Raw genomic sequence first — 18,088 nt, 5'->3', positions numbered from 1 at the left:
TGTGACGTACGCTATGGAACAGTCGGCAACATGCATTTGGTCGCATTGTCATAGAGTGTGTCGGCGTATTTTTAAACTCTGGCTAGAGATAGCTGGGGCACCCTGCATATGCAGATACTTTAATGTGGGTATTGTAAGTACAAACGACGATACTCTAGGGCTGTAGTCATCCCTATAATAATGAAATGTATTTCGACTGGTACCACCTTTATCCTTTCACAGGGGACCAGGCGCTGCTCACCCTTTGTTGCTGTCTGTTGTGGCTACACTTCCTGGCATTTGAGTACCGCTTGTTGATGATGCTGCGGTAAAAATCTTTGGCATAATTACTGGAGACTCAGATGGTTCCTTTGTATCCATTTCAAGAGGGTCCTACAAAACAGTAAGAAGACTTTTATTTTACAATGGCATGCTACCACAATCTGTCAAAACGCATGCACTTTATCTTCCATGGTGCTGAACCCTCTAAAACCTTTTTAACCTCTTGAGGGTTTTCGCCGTATATGTACGGCAGAAGCTTCCTGGCACCAAAGGGTTTTCGTCGTACATGTACGGCATAGCGTTTATTTTTAAAACACGTGCTTTCTTCGATCATTTGTTTTGTTTGGCCTGTGCTGCCACACTTCGGGAATACGTAAAATTTTTTTTCATGCACCGATGACTCTCCATTGTTGCTTTTTTTATGCTTCGCAAAACAGCGCGCCACCTATCGCTTGCCCATCCGAGCGCGTTCGCGGTGCAGCTGGTTTAAAGTGCGCACCTTTTTCGATCATTTCTCTTGCTTGGCATGTGCTACCACGCTTCGGGAATACGTGAAATTTCTTTCATGCACCGATGTCTCTCCGTTGTTGCTTTTTTTATGCTTCGCAAAACGGCGCGAACCGAGCGCGCCCGTGGCGCGTTTGGTTTCAAACGCGCGCCCGGAGCCTCAGCAGTTCTTTTTCAAGAGCGTCATGCCTGCCAGTTGCTGGGCAACAAACAAACAAAGAGTGAGGCCAGTGCAGCCAGTGGCCAGTGCGGCTGCGCGTCGGCAGGCAGCGCGGCTAGGGGGCTAGGGACTTCACGGCCTACCTAGGGAAATCACGGGTTCCAGCGCAAACATGGCGGGGCGGCTGCATTTCGCGGGGGCTTTGAAAAGGCGGTGTGCAGCTATTGCACAAATAACTTTTTTTTTCTTAGTTACTTAGTCGGAAAAGGCGAACGGGTACGGTTTTTATACAAGATTTTATGGTATATAATGTGCGTATGTAGCAGGAACTGCTTGAAGAACAGCAGGCGCGGCAGTTGAACGCCATAGGTGCGGTGCTTTTGGTCGCTTTGATCGCGAATATAGGTCGAGATTCTTTGGTCACGAATATAGGTCGATAGCTGATTATGGGCAACATTTTTGGGAAAAAAAGGTCGACCTATATTCGAATAAATACGGTACTCAGCACTGCACACAGAAAAATGTTTACGGTGTTTTCTACATTACCATGATTACACACTGACCGGTAAGCCTAATTCTGTTGCACCAAAGAAAATAGGTATACCATATGAAATGGTTGTCAGTCCCTTTAAGGACTACGTCGCATGCAATGAAATGGAAAATGATAGGCATAACATAAAGAGATAGGAAGTCAGTAGTGTTGATCCGAGGACGAACAGGGATAGCCAGCATTATAGCTGACAGCAAGAGATCAAAATGGAACTGGGCAGGCAATGTATCACGTAGGACGGATAACTGGTGATCTGTTATCTCTCCGTGATTTGTCATAGCATTATAATATGGATGAGCTAGCAAGTGTACTGTTGGCTGTCTTGGCTGGTGGATGTCAGCACCAAGGTGTGACGTGTTTTTTTCTTATGGCTGCTTAAAGATGCTGCTCATGTTGTAAAGCCAACAAATGCAGGAAGTGAAGGAAGTTATCGTTAAGCGAAACCCAAGCATTAAATGGCATAGAGAAAGTTAAGAACTGTGGGAAGTTCGCTTGATGCCTCGTAACATATTGCCATTGCACTCTTGCTAAATGAATGTGCACCCTGTATTTGTAGGAACTACGTGACTCGAACGACAAAGGCCAGCAGCCCTTTAGCCATGCATCATCTCTTTAACCTCCAGACGAACAGCGCCGAGTCTACAAATGATAAAATCACCACACATACTATCCCAGGGTGAGATTTCTAACTCATCTGTAATTAGAGTGAATGTCATCTTACATATCTAATAAGAAGGTCAAAGTGCCAATTGGTACAATCAACTTGGTAGTTCGCATGCTTTTCGTATAAAGTGTATCTAGTTTTATGGTTAATGTCTTGTTGGTAGTGCCATTCCAGATGTCAGATGTCTGGGATGCTGAGCCCAAGCAATAAATAGCGATATAGCAAATGCATCGCAAGCTGCAAATCCAACATAAGTGCAACCAGAAATCAATATGGTTGGTCTGCAAGGTGTCAATCACATGGCTAGTTTAAATATATAAAAAACAAAGAACTTTGCATAGCTTTTTTGTCATGATAATGATGAATTGCAGTTGTGCCTTTTGGATGATGATGACTTCTTGTGGAATCCACTTTGAATCCTGGCTGCAACATAGGGCCGCCAAGCTTGCTTGAACTAACAGCACATCTAGTACAGATTTGCCATTTTGGCTGTCTCTGCATATTTTTTTTTTTTTCTTTCAGTAAACCCCCAACTCCACTTCTCAAGTGACCTACGCCTGTTACAATATCAGCTCTTCATTCCTTTTACCATTGTATTCACCAATTCTCTATATGTATCTTGCTTACCTTTGCCACTGGCTAGTGGTAGTCTTATAAAATTTGAACCTCAGCATATAAAAGTGGCTGTTTGTTAGGGTGAATATTTTGGCTCGTTTCTTAGGGCTAGGTGAATATTTTGGCGTTCCATCTCATGCTAAATCGTCAAAACTCGTTTCTTGCTAATAGTACTGTGATACATATTGGAAGGCTTCCATGTGAGCTATGTAGAATAAGTTGAGCATAAATTAAGCGCAGAAGTTGACCACAGAAACACCTCAACCACGTTGTGCCACCCTAGAGTTCAAATCACAAGAGTACCAAACAAGGCACAGTTGACGGCCTTTTTTTCTTATTTTTCAGCCATTCTGGTAATTAAAGGGAACGCTAAAGTGACTCTGCACAATGAATCAACAGCATTATGATTATTGATTCAAAAAAATTGCCACGAAGTTGTAGCTCCGTGTATCCAATGACACTCCTCTGACATATGTACTTGCCATCATTTGTGTTGAATACGAGTACCAAATGCATGCTTGTCAATACATCAGTGCTGATGGGCACATCACTGATGATCTATGGAGCATGCACATGTTATGCTCTGGTGCACGGCAGTGCCACCCTGGCGCCAGCCGTTTGTTCGATAACATCATCGAATGACTGGATGTCAAGGCTAGTATACTAGTTCTCCTTTACGAAATGAAAGGACCCAGTGCTATAAGTCTTGGAGTAACTGGACTCTTAAATGGCCTTTACTACCCTTTTGCAAGTAGTGACACACCGCCTCTTTCGCTGCTCCTTCAATCACCGATCTACTTTGTACCCACTTCATTGTCATTCAAATCTGTGTGCTTTCACGCATTATGGTCCTCTTACCTAAATTTATTGTTGTACAGTACCGAAGCAGCTCAAGCAGACGTGTACATCTTTTCAGTGTGCAGAATCCCCTGGTGGAACTTTCATCTCCCCCTTGACGCTGTTCAGCGAGAGCACTGACGTCAACGAATCTCACAAGTGGAATGCGCGATGCGTCGTTTCATATACATGGTTGAAAGACAGCATGTTTGCCTCATCTGCTAGTGAATGTTCGTTAAGAAGCACTCAACCGCTGCCGTCCAGCTCGTGCACTCTGGTGGGAAACTGTCATGTGGATGCACCTGTCCAGGTACCAGCATTTCTGACAGCCTGTTACAGTGCTGCCAATGACTGGCGGTTTGAGCAAGCACTCGGACATTGCGTACTTACGTGCAACATATTAGAGTAAAATGCTGCATGAGTGGAACCATGGTGGCCAAACAGTTCGAACAAAAGTGAGCGTTAGTTGAGTACCACCGCACTTACATTGCGTAAAGCAGTACAAGGCATTTTGCTTCCATTGAAATGCAACCACCACGGCTGGGATTGAACCCGCGACCTTCAAGTAAGCAGCCGAGCTCCGTGACCACTGTACCACTGAGGCGGGCAAAGAAGTACAAGTTCAAGATGTGCCCATCTGCATTCTAGTACAAGGGACGAATAAAAAGGCACGAAGAACTGCATCCAATAGGTGTGGACCTTTTCGGCTGCGACCATTGTGGTAAGGTATTTGCTTGGAAGAAGAGCCTACAACAGCATCTCAAGTGGAGCAAAACTTATATACCATGTGTGTACCACTTGTGCACTGGTAAATTCATGCATCAGGCATGAGAATTCTATATATACAAGTGTTCCATGTGTGAAAAGTGATTTTCCGGGCCTTTTGACTGGAAAGCAGCATCTTACAGTAATGGACAACGGCTACAGAGTGACTCTTTCTCCTCCGAATTGCAAGTCCAATGCATCATATCTTGAATGAACCGGCAAAGCGCTTACTAGTATGATGGATGATCTGATTACAGCTGATGTGCATTTGTGCTTAGGTGATACTGTATGTTCTACTTTATTAAAGAGGTACGGCATAATTAAGATGTACTGCCCCCTGTAAATGCATATGAGAACATGCTTTGAAATGACGCTGTGTTTAAGAGGAAGTTTTAATGAATATGCCTGCCATATCATGTACGGCATGATTTACATGACATGGTCTTGGGGCGCCGTTTCACTAAATGGATATATACCAAAACTGGTAGGGCGTGACATTACTGTATCACGAACATCATTGACAGCTTGTAACATGCAAATCATGGCATGAATGTCATATACAGAATGATTTACATGATACGATCTTGGGGCGCTCACAGCTGTTTCGTTAACTGGATATATACCAGTATTGGTTTGACATGACGTGAGTGTATGACGAACATAAATGACAGGTCTTCGCATCAAAATAATGACATGCATGTCATTCACATCATGATTTACATGACATGGTCATGGTGAACCCGTGGCCACTTCATCAACTTGATATATGTGAAAATTGGTATGGGAGGACATGAATGTACGAAGAACATAAATGACAGGTCAAGCAAATTTGTATATACCAGAATGTATGTTTCATTAGCATCCATTAGAATGAACAGACATTCAAGCCAAGGAAAGTATAGGGGATGTTATTTGTAGTAATTATGTTATAAATGAGAAGAAATTAGGGTGGATGAAAGGACAATTTGCCACCAGCAGGGACCGAACCTGCAACCTTCGAATAACGTGTCCGATGCTCTACAAATTTAGCTACTGCGGCGGTCGTCTTCACGTTCACTTTATTGGGTTTATCTGTGTTTTTAAACCTGGGAGTGTTAGGCAGTGCCGCTCGTGACGGTGAGTGTGAATGAATGAACAAACTTTATTAAAGGTCCAGCAGTTTCCTCCGTGCGAGGCGGGGGGAAGAGGGGATTAACCCGAGTGTGGAACACATTTTTTTTGCCTGTTGGCATCATATAGTACATGATCTTTCCATGAGCTGGCAGATGACCTACCTGAAGGCATGAAGTCTACCAGAATGAGACCCTCGCTATGAATGAACGAAAGAAGGGGAATTTTAGGGCCTCGTTTTTCTTTGTTAGACACAACATTAATTAGGACCAACATGCAATCAAGCCAAAGAAAGTATAGCTCAATTGGTAGAGCATTGGAGGTGTTATTGGGAGGTTGCAGGTTTGGTCCCTGTTGGCAGCTAGTTCTTTTCATCCACTTTAATTTCTTTTAATTTAAACATAGTTACTACAAATAAGGTCCCCTATACTTTCCTTGGCTTGATTGTCTGTTGGTTCTAATTAATATTGTGTCTAACAATGAGCCCTTAAGATTCCCCTGCTTTCATTTGATTAGCATGTTACAGACCACATTGTACATGCATGCATGCATGCATGACAAACATGCAATAGTGAATGACCTTTCATGACATGAATGCCTTGATCGCCTCAAGGACAAACAATGCGGTGTATGCAGCTCCTAGATGACTGCTTCGGATTACATTGATTCCCACAGTATGTGAAATCTGCCAGTTTTCTTCATTCAGGTAAACAATTAATTCGATTAACATAAGTGTTACCTTGTTCCCGGCATTGTCATGGCTCCCTCGTTGCATGAACAACGCATGAAGCATTGGGAAGTTATTGCAGAACAAAGTTTAAAAACCAGCACCTCGCGCCTGAAATGCTGAACTATGGTGCGTGCATAGCATCCACCTCCATCCATCTATATCGCTGCAATATTTTCAAGAAAACATACACAGGAATATGCATATTTATGCAAAGTTGTCTTTTCGCCCACTTTATTTTCTTCACATCTATGCAACAATTACTACAATGCGCTTAAAACAGTACAATTAATGTCCCCTATACTTCATTGGTTTTATTATATGCTATAAACAAAAGAAATGAACCCTCAGAATTTCCTTCCTGCATTCATAGTTATGCACGTGCATCAAAACTAAGATGTTCTTCAGAGCAAACTAAAACAAGAACAGATCCTCAACGCATCGCTATGGACTAAGGAGCTTGTATTTCGCGCTTTTTTTTATGCGTCTTGTCTTCAGACTGCTCCCTGAATAAAAATACAGATCTTGGAGCCTTCTGCTGGCTACGTGCGGCGGAAGAAATTTTAGGCAACGTTTAGGAGCCTGAAATGTTGCAATCTCGGAGGCCATGTTTCGACACGCATATGATGCGGTCACTGACTTAATTTGTACTATTGACCTCGCAAGTATAAAATTCTCTACATATTGCAAAGATTCTACTGTTTTCTTTACGCAAACATTACAGTGAAGCCATCACGTCGCACTGACTTTTTACGTAAATTTAGCGAAAAACAGACAACCCATGTAAGCAACAATGTCGCAAACGTCGCGTCCTCTCGCGGCCAGATTTTTTGTTTTTGTTTGGTTTAGTCATTGGTTTATCGCTCGCATGTCTCTTGCATGTGTTTTTTACCTCGTACGTCATCGCGCTCCGTCGGTTTCGCCTTTGTGCCGTGCGCAGCTGACTCCGCTGACAGCTAAATGCGAACTCTACGATCCCGCGGACGGACGGACAGATAACCGCAATCAGCCGAGCCCCCGAAGTCCGTGTTTATCGCATCGAAAAGCCATGCCAGTCCTCCTCGTGACTGCGAAGGACTAGAAATCGCGAGGAAGCAGCTGGCGACTTCACTCGCGCCTGAAAGCAGCGGCGGTCGCGTTTATGACATCCAGCGATCCGATGGCGTCGACGGGGGCCCCGCTGGGACTTCGGCTACTTCAGCTGACATTCCGTAAGTGCTGTGATTCCATTACGGCCGAAAGGAGGCTCGCTTACTACCGCGGCTTCGTGCTCGTGGCCACTTTCTTGGCCTACACTTGCTACCACATGACGCGGCGGCCCCTGAGCATCGTCAAGTCCGTGCTGCACCAGGACTGTCGGTACGCCACGCCCGACGCCTCGATCGTCGTTACCGAGAACAACAGCCAGACGTGGTGCAACTGGGCCCCTTTCGACGGTGACGACGCTCCGCGCCTCTTCTCCTACCTCGACTCCATCTACCTCTTCACGTACGCCGCGTGCATGTTCGTGAGCGGCTTTGTCGCGGAGAGAATGCACCTGCGCTACTTCCTCGGGCTGGGCATGCTCCTGAGCGCGCTCACCACGCACATATTCGGCATGGGCTACAGCCTGGGCATCCACTCGTTCGCCTTCTACTTTGTCGTGCAACTGCTGGGCGGCGCCTTCCAGAGCACCGGCTGGCCCAGCGTGGTGACGTGCGTCGGCAACTGGTTCGGAAAGAAGAAGCGCGGTCTCATCTTCGGCGTCTGGAACGCGCACACGTCGGTCGGGAACATACTGGGCGCCTACATCGCCGGTGCGTTCGTCAACCGCGACTGGGGCCTCTCGTTCGTCGTGCCGGCTGCCATATGCGGTCTCGTCGGCGTCTTCGTGGTGCTCTTCCTCACGCCTTACCCTGAAGAGGTCGGATGCGACACGCCGCGGCGCAGTTCGGCGTCGTTGCAGACGTCCCTCTCGTCCGCGGTCGTTCGGCCGGAAGACGTGCCCAGCGATGACGGAGAAGACGAAAACTACGCGAGCGGCACCCTGAACGAGGACGAACAGCGGTATCTGCTGGAGAGGAGACTCAAAAAGGAAAGCGAGAAGAAAGCCGTGACGTTTGTCCAGGCACTGGCCATCCCCGGAGTACTCGACTTTTCGCTGGCACTGTTCTTCGCCAAGCTGGTCAGCTACACGTTCCTCTTCTGGCTACCCTTCTACATCCACGCCTCCACGACGTCAGTTTCCTCGAGCTCGGCGTTCATATCGACCGCGTTCGACTTCGGAGGCATCGTGGGGGGCATTCTGGCCGGCTACCTGTCCGATCGAAGTGGTGCCAGCGCCATCACCTGCGTCGTCTTCCTAATGGCCGCCGTCCCCATGATGTTTGTTTTCGAGCACTACGGAAGCGTCAGCCTCACCATGACCTGGTCCTCCAGAGTTAGCGGGCCTTTTAATTAACGGCCCGTACGCGCTCATCACAACCGCCGTCTCGGCGGAGCTCGGCACCCACCCGACGGTGACTGGCAGTGCCAAGGCGCTGGCAACGGTCACGGCCATCATCGACGGCACGGGTTCCATAGGAGCTGCAGTGGGCCCTCTCATAGCGGGACTCGTTCTGCAGTACGGCTGGAACACCGTGTTCTACATGGTCATGGTGTCCGATGTTCTTGCTGTGTTGTGTCTGCTCAGGGTCACCAAGTACGAGTTCCTTCGACTCAGATCTCGGAAGACAACTCGAATGTCTCTAAACTAGTCATTATTATTGTTTTTTTATGGACGACTGACTGCCTGCCTGTTGTTTGGGGCTGGTGAGACTTGCCCCAAAATGTTTTAGAACTTCCATGCTCACGATAATCGTGCTTTAGACGAATTTACAGGTTGTCAAGCAGCTTGCATTTTATCGCAAGCGAGACAAAGGGCTACCAGAGGAGTGCCAAGGTATATGTACAGGGTTGACCACATCTTACAGGAACACATCATTAGTATTCAAACTGGTAAAACAGTGTTTATCCTACTTCACGACGGCAATGTCCATCATATGACGTCTGATCACGGTGTCGACAAACGCCAGTAATGATTTTCCTAATCATGTATTAAACATCAATTTCTGTGAGGTTTTGAATACTAATGAGGTGTTCACCTTAGATGTGGACAACCCTGTACATTAGGATCACCTGAGGATTGTACATACATATACATAGTATACATAATGTGCTTATGCACACTTATACACCAGTGTTTGTTTTATGTGCAAGTGACTACATTTTTGTTGTCCAGCGATCATTCGTCATCTTCATTTGCACATTCCAAATGACGCAAGTTGTTCTTGCATGTTGTTTCACCTAATGTGAACTAACCTCTACTGCATACACATTTACTGTGCACTTGTGAAAACCTGAGTGGTTGCATCATCGTATACAGCAAACAAATTAACCATGTAAAGAACCAAATGGTGAAAGTGACAGAGAGCAGTGTGGCATTTCACCGTAAATCTGTGCACTTGTTCATCGTTCTCATATGGGCAGCAGATTTCAAAGATATAGAAAGAAAATTTCACTATGTAGTGCTTTTGTGTAAGCGTGACTGCTTCTAAACAGTACTTTTAACCACGGTTGTGTACAGGAATGACCAGGAGAGCTTTCATATGTACTACCTGAAGGAGGGAACTTTTCTGAACCACCCGCAAAAAATCAGGCAGGGTACATTCCAGAAATTGTGCATTTTCATTAGGACGGGCATTAGGAAATGTGTATGTGTTTTGAGCAATAATGTGTTTGAGGGATGGGCTTTTCCAGGCTCTGGAGTACGCATGCGGCCAGCAGTAGTGTTGGTCACAGAAGTTCATTGTAATATAAGGACCTGTCTTCCGGTGACTGCCGAGACTGCACCGCCATTTCACTGCCATTAGGCAGACCAAGTGTTTATGTGATGTACTGACACTCCGATACAGCACGGGAACAAAAGATCTGAAAGGCAGTGTTGTGAGTGCTGTATACAAGGTGATTGTTGCAGGTCGATTCCACGAAAGATCGAAAAAGGGTGTATATTTGATGTTTCCGATTTTCCTGATAATTTTGTATGTTGTGCACATATGACTGCGCAGCACGAAATCGCAGTTCGTTTTCAAATAAAAATTTTTTTCAACACAGGAAAATTCGACAAGTGTCGCCGGTTGACGACGACCATTTTACGAAGACTGCGTTTTCGTAAATTCGCAATCATGCTGGCAGCCACTGAAGCTATATATTACAAATATCTTTTTTTTTTGGCGGAAGTAGAAGTAAAGAGGAATAGCTCTTATCATTTCATGGAATTCTGAGTAAATTATGTATTTTTAAAAATTCACGAAAAACGCTGCGTTTTTGAAAATCAGTCAAATTTGGGACGCTATGGCTACTTCTGTGAACATCTTAGCTTGTTCATATTTGCAGTATGAATAGGCCTTTATGTGAATAATGAACCTCTGCATTTGTATTTCTCTAATAATTTTCAAAGTAGTAAATTTTCCATGCTCGAAACACCAAAAAGAGAAAAGTGCTCCTTCATTCAAAAATCTATAATAAAAAAAACCCAATCTCAATTTTGTTCAAAGTCCCCCAAAATGTTCTCAAGGACTGCAGAATGATATTATGAAAAACATGTTGCATCATTTTTATTACAACAAAAGCAGAAAAATGTCAAACATTGTGTTTTCAGAGCGTGGTGGCTACTGCGCAAAGGACATCTCTAGTAACAAGAAAATACAGTAACACGTCTTTTTTCTTTTCTGAGCTTCGCTAAACAACAGTAATGATCTATGGTCGGAAATTGGGAACTGTTTTGTAAAGAAAAAGGACCGTTCCAATTAAATGCATTCGCGTGGTTTGCGACTTCACGCCAGTGTTAGACATCCCTCAGTCCACAGTATGCACTTTCAGTTGTAGCCTCCTTTTCTTCATCTATTTCAGTTGAGTATAATTCATATCTTGAGTGCTAAAGATCGCATTCCCTCCATGCGTCTCTTATGATGATGTGCTGTGCCAGAATTGAGAGATTGGTATAAAAGCCAAGGTCTCTTCATGAATGGAAATGAATTTCTGGAGAGCGGTCGCCAAGAGGTGTGGTTTTTGTTGGCCCAATGTGTACGTTGTCAAACCTTATGTGATCAATGCAGAGTTTAAAAAGAATCGATTACGTGAAGATTGGTGGCAGCAGTTCTGGCCACGGACAAAACACGTTTTGTTTGCATTGCATCTGCTTTGTTTTGCATATCCTTCTTCTCTTGAAGGAGTGCTGGCAGATCTGGTTTCCCTCTTGAATTGAGCGCGCATCCTGCTTCATGACCCTCCGCAAAAGAGTCTCGATCCGATATCTTCTACGTAACGAAAATTCTGCGGCAGCGGAATTTTCTTTTTGTGCACCATGAGGCAGTCCGTACAAATCTCGGCCATGGCTATAACGCCTACCCATAGCCGCCTTCAGAGCGTAGGATAGTGATCGCATCAAAGTGAAGCACAATTGGATGCTTAACTTCTATCTCAGGTGGTGTTTGGCTTACTGGCACAGCCGTACTCGTTGCTGTCGTCTGCTCAGGCGGGCGTCCATCGCGCCGTACTTTGCACCTGTCCGCCTAACGCATGCTACCCCGTTTACACGAGTGCTTGTAGCGCGGGCCACACGATTCGCACTGTGCGGATCCAGAGACCGGGCGGGAGAGCGACGAGCGGTGAAAAATGTATCGTGTAACCAACGCAATCGACACCCCAGCTTTTTCTCGTGCATAGCGACAAAGCCCGGCAAACAATGTGTCGCTGCTGTGCTTAGGTTGCACTGCGGTACTCGCCGTTCACCACTGCCGCCATTGCGATTTCTCACATTCTTACAATGCATGATCGACTCAGCTACACATATTTCGCGTTTAGCTTCGTTACTTTTATATAAGCGCATTTACTAAAAAAAAAATTATCCAGAGGAATGAAAATGTCCGTGCTGCCCGTCAACGAGGAATGTAAGTGGTGTCGCAAATGCATTTAATTGGAACGATCTTTTTTTTCTTTACAAAACAGTTCCCACTTTCCAACAATAGATCATTACTGCTGTTTAGCGAAGCTCAGAGAAGAAAAATGACGTGTTACTGTATTTTCTTGTTACTAGAGATGTCCTTTACGCAGTGGCCACCACGCTCTGGAAACACAATGTTTGACATTTTCTGCTTTTGTTCTAATAAAAATGATGCAACATGTTTTTTCATAATATCATTCTGCAGTCCTTTGAGAACATTTTGGGGGACTTTGAACAAAATTGAGATTGGGTTTTTTTTATTATAGATTTTTTAATCGAGGAGCACTTTTCTCTTTTTCGTGTTTCGAGCATGAAAATTTACTACTTTGAAAATTATTAGAGAAATAGAAATGCAGAGGTTCATTATTCACATAAAGGCCTATTCATACTGCAAATATGAACAAGCTAAGATGTTCACAGAAGTAGCCATAGCGTCCCAAATTTGACTGATTTTCAAAAAACGCAGCGTTTTTCGTGAATTTTTAAAAATACATCATTTACTCAGAATTTCATGAAATGATAAGAGTGATTTCCTCTTTACTTCTACTTCCGCCAAAAAGAAAGTTATTTGTAATATATAGCTTCAGTGGCTGCCAGCATGATTGCGAATTTACGAAAACGCATTCTTCGTAAAATGGTCGTCGTCAACCGGCGACACTTGTCGAATTTTGCTGTGTTGAAAAAAATTTTTATTTGAAAACGAACTGCGATTTGTGCTGTGCAATCATATGTGCACAACATACAAAATTATCAGGAAAATCGGAAACATCAAATATACACCCTTTTTCGATCTTTCGTGGAATCGACCTGCAGTTATTAAAATACTTCAGCGCATGGTGTCACTTCTGTGCATTTTGACTGATGTGGCAGCAGATTTGCTGACCCTGACACATGTAAAATAAGATACGACAAGAAACAAGTGAACTTTGCTTAAACTGATAATATCACTGTTTTTTTTACGACTCTAGGCTGTTGTGTGGCCTTACTGCAGTCAAGTTCCGCGCAGAACGATAATTTGAAGATTGACCGGTCCAGGAGTAACGCTTCGTGAATGTGAGAGTACAGATGCACTTTGACTTAGATTCCTGTTTGAGTTTATGCCATTGATACAGCCTCCACTGTGCTGTGTGTCGCTATAGCGCAGTGTCAAAGACTTGCGGAGGCTACATGAAGCCAGTTAGTAACAATGCCATGTGGCTCAGACTTTTCTCAAAATGAATGTTAAGCCTTGTGCCACGACTCCGCGCGGCACCCCGTTTTTCTCTAGGCCATGAAATGTCATCAGTCAATCAGCACTACACTAGCGGTACATCTAAAACGCGTACGAGCAGCACATATTGGTCGAATAACGCGCTCTGCTGCTAGAGCTTTTGTTCATGGGTTTGATAGATTTGACTGCATCGCTGTGACTATTCGCCTGCGTGATTAAGGGTTCCATTGTTCGTGAAAGAACTTCAGGCGATCAATCCAAATTTGTCGGAAGACCTCCCAGCCAAACTATAGGAGCGAGCCTGAAGCGTAAAACTCGATACGTATCATCAACGCTAGCGAGGAAAGAGCATCCATTTTTTCCGTTGAAGTGCTGCGGCGGTGCATTGTTCACGAGGACGCCGTTATCTTTTGTGCTTCGCAATGTCGCGTCCTCCATGTCTGCAATCGCATCCTTCCGCAGCGGCGAGATAGGGGCTCAATTGAAGTGCATGACGCTTGTGAAAGGTGCAACAATTAACCGTTGACCACTGAGCTTATCTTATGCATGCGCATACGCGCGTGGGGAACGTAGGGATGGCGCGTGTGCGCGACCCTGAACATTTCAGCGCTGTACGTTTCGGACGCGGTAGCACTTACAAACATGCACATCTTCGCAATTTATTATGTAACTGAGCGGCGCGAGTTTTACGGCAGGCAACAACAGCTCGAGCCGCGCGAGCTTTGTTTAAAGTTCCGTTAATTGCCCTTAGCTCTTCAAACACCACAAGTGCCGGAAACAAACAGCACTTCACCTCAAATAGTACTAGTTCAAAGATAGCAAGGACGTAGCAAGGATTATATTTATTTATTCGGGAGTATTGCGAAGATATACATCCATGCACGAAGTTATCATTGAAATGTTGATGCCTTTTTTTTTCCTTTTTTTACAACAGGCGTGTGCCCCTTTGTGCCATGACACAGTAACAGTTAGCCATATTTGTTGATAAGATGAGTAAACAGCGGAGAAAGCTGGTAATGATTCATTTTGGTCAAACTGCGTGGTGGACAAACAAGCGCAGACTAACAACCCAGTTGTTAGTCGGCGCTTGTTTGTCTCACTTCTTTCCTCGTGTCCCGTCCCACCAGGCAGTTTGACCAAAGTTAATTGTTAAAAAGATGGCCGCCGAGTTCGGTAGACGAGTTGACGACGCATGGTGAATCATTGCATACGGTCCGGACAATCTTGTCTGGGGCCCGCCCCGCACCCTGATATCGACAGCGTCTTATCAGACAAGACAAGGAGCTTACGTTCAGCCTTTGCTGTCAGCGAACCACTTTCGCGCGGCTTCAAACACAAGGCAAAAGCTAGGCTGATTGCCCGCGGCGAGGACTGTTGTCTGCAGCATCAAGTCATATCAAATCAAGTTTATTGGGGAGTACGCTTCGGAACCCTGAGCGACACTTTAGGGTGCGCGCCGCTAAACAGTAGTAATACATATCGCACTTGTAGCAAAGAAGAAATGGTGACAGTCTGCGAGTAGGTGTGTGCGAATAGTGAAATTTAATCTCGAATCGAGTTCGAATAGAATAGTGCCGAATAGTGGCCAAAAATATCGAATCGAATATCGAATAGTATATTTACACGAAATGTGTACCGCCAGTTAAGGCAAGACAAAGGAAAAATCAGGGACGCTACGGCGTGGTGACAGCTTCATTACGCACTTGTTCGGGAGTGGTTTTTGTTTCAGCTTTTACGGGCGAGCAGGCATGTTGATAGAAGAGCCGCCATTCCAGTCAGCAGCGCCACTCCTAACAGAGGGGAGTACGGTAGCTAGTTTTCTTTCCCTATGGTGGAGCAATAAGGCTCATCTGCAACAACGGTAATGTTATGCTTCATCGCCATGGGTGCTCCAGGCCCGAAAGTCTTCGGGCGCCAGTTCACAGCAGCATTTTAACTGCGCGCCGGAACGATGAGAGTTTCTGAACTAATGGGTGCGGTGCGGCAGTGGCGACTGCCCAGTGGGAACAAATTTTTACATGCAAAGCCAATCACCGAGGGTTTTGCAGGCCAAAGTCAGGTCGTTTTATGGCGCTTGCGGCATATGCAACCGAACTACGCAAGAAGTCCATGCCTTCGTTTCGGGAGCGAAGTTGTGAAGGACTTGACAGTTTTCTCATGTGTTTTTCCACGTGTGTAAATGACATAATCTCCTTTAAGATCAACATGCGCTCACTTTTGAACCAAGTAGAAAACAGCGCTACGAGACGGGACGAAGAAAGGGCACAAACACGGCGCTGACTATCAACCAAATGTGCTTTTATTCCACCAGTCCGCATATTTATACTCCACCATGACTAAAGAAAGCAAACAAAAAACCAGAAAAAACCGGTCAGCCTGCGCAAAGGCAAGAAAATTTTTAACTCGACAGAAATGTTATCTCCTTCGGAAGCAGTGAAATCGAGGGGAGGCTAACACATGCCTCGCCGCCTTTACAAATGTGATATGCAACCAGTTGTAGTCATCCCGTATGTGCACCAGGTGGCACATAATCTTAAAAAGGTGGTCAGTAGGGCTGGGGTAAGGTTGTTATTCTCTGCCAAAAATAAACTTGGTAGCCTGTGTCAGCAGGTAAACAGAGAAACCAAGACGGAAAGATGTAGTAAGAAGCACCGGCAAAAGTTTGTTGAATGTTGCGATTCTGTTGTGTACAAGATTCCTCTTTCCTGCGGGCGTTACTATGTTGGTCAAACTGGCCGGTGTGCTAATGACCGCTGCGCGAGCACGCGAACAAGATCTCTAAACAAGCAAAATACAGTCAAACTGTCCATTCATTGCAATGAATGCGGCTGCCAGCCATCTTTTTAAAGATACGAGTTTCCTATCAAAGTACTATGACGAACGGCGCGTCTCGTTTCTGAAGCGTATCACATTTGTAAAGGCGGCGAGGCAGTGTTAGCCTCCCGCGATTTCACTGCTTCCGAAGGAGATAAACATTTCTGTCGAGTTAAAAATTTTCTTGCCTTTGCGCAGGCTGACCGGTTTTTTTCTGGTTTTTTGTTATGCTTTCTTAGTCATGTGGAGTATAAATATCGGACTGGTGGAATAAAAGCAATTTGGTTGATAGTCAGCGCCGTGGTTTGTGCCCTTTCTTCGTCCGTCTCGTAGCGCTGTTTTCTACTTGAAGTCATGCCAACCAGCCCAAATCCGTACCCTACTGCAGTTCTTTTGAACCAGGATGTCAGAGAAATTTTAACGAATGGCGACGTTAGCTTTAGTTTTAGCCGCCGTATACCGTAACAGTTGCACCATTGGCCTTTGTCGCGTTTTAGACATTCGTCTTGTCGAATTATTCAAAACTTCGAATATTAGCTATTCGAAATTCGAATCGAATTATTCGATTAGGAACTATTCGATTCGAAACTCGAATATTCGCACACCCCTATCTGCGAGCGCTTTTTCCGAAGATGTAGATCTTTCGAAGATGTAGATGTGGGGGAGGTAGCCGCCCCCTTCGATGATTAAAGGGGTGGCTACCCCCCCCCCCCCCCCACTCCTCTCTTCTCTGTGCGCACGCATATGCCTGGTTGTCATCCATTTGAAACCAGTGCGAAAAAGTAACCGCATACGTGCTTATGAGCCACACCTGCGTCTAGCACAGGTCGCGCGACCATTTGCGACCGGCGACCAAAAAGCGTCCCGCCCGACGCAACCGACGTTCACACCTGCGTGCGACTTATATCCGTCGACATACAGAGTTCACGTCTGCTCACATTGCCATTGCCCCGTAAAATAAGCTGACGTCCTGTTCCTGTGCATCTGATTTGTTCAGAGGTTTGCGACTGCAGTCGCGCGACTGAAAAATCAAGCAGCGAGCGGCCGAGCCACGACAGTCGCTTTACGACCAAAGCGGCCATTTGCGACCGTTTGCGACCAGTCGCTTTTCGTTCGGTCTCTGCCGTATAGGTCGCATTGTCCCAACAAGAGCCGCAAGGACCATGCACTATAGGAAGCCATAGCTGTTGGATTGCCCCGAGTGTCAATTTCTTTCTAAATATGGCCTCTTATTTGGGAGAAGTTCGGGGGAGGATGGAAGCTTGAAGGGATGAAAAATTCGTCAGCACGGGGTGTCGCTGGACCCGACGTTTCGACAAGCGGACTTGTCTTCTTCGAGGCTGCAACTGCTGCAGCCTTGAAGAATACAAGTCCGCCTGTCGAAACGTCGGGTCACTGTTGCAGCCTTGAAGAAGACAAGTCCGCTTGTGGAAGCGTCGGGTCCAGCGATACCCCGTGCTGACGAATTCTTTTTTGCCTCTTCTTTGGGAAGCTACACGATGCAGGTTAGATCACCAGCAGCGTGCAGTAATTTTTTCAAGTGCGTTGAGCCGACGGCAACCGAAGGCATATATCGCACTACCACGTGCCGTCAGAGTTCAAACTATATTGTGGCTATGAAATCTTTTCCGTTCTTTTCAGTATGCGGTAGAATGCTGTCTTATCTTCTTCACTGTCACGCCTCTTCAATCATCACGCTTATATTACTACCGCCGGCATAAAAAAAAAAGGGGGGTGGGGTGGGGCGCTTCTGATGTAATTACGTACAATCTTCCTGTCATCTCAGCCATTAAACTTTGTTATCACAAATTTTCATTGTTTTAAATACAGACCCCGAAAGATCGAT

The 18,088-nt window shown here is 45.4% G+C and overlaps 1 protein-coding gene across 1 annotated transcript; it reads left to right on the top strand.

Moving 5' to 3' along the window:
• Positions 1-7,067: 7,067 nt before the first annotated feature.
• Positions 7,068-9,842, top strand: LOC119404858 (glucose-6-phosphate exchanger SLC37A2-like). The gene is given in 2 exon segments (XM_037671537.2): positions 7,068-8,602; positions 8,604-9,842. Coding segments are annotated over 2 exon segments (1,593 nt in total). The 5' UTR covers positions 7,068-7,337; the 3' UTR covers positions 8,932-9,842.
• The last annotated feature ends 8,246 nt before the right edge of the window (positions 9,843-18,088 follow it).

The sequence above is a fragment of the Rhipicephalus sanguineus genome, chromosome 9, assembly GCF_013339695.2.
Source record: "Rhipicephalus sanguineus isolate Rsan-2018 chromosome 9, BIME_Rsan_1.4, whole genome shotgun sequence".
Taxonomy (NCBI): domain Eukaryota; kingdom Metazoa; phylum Arthropoda; class Arachnida; order Ixodida; family Ixodidae; genus Rhipicephalus; species Rhipicephalus sanguineus.
This window is presented reverse-complemented; position numbering and strand designations above follow the sequence as displayed.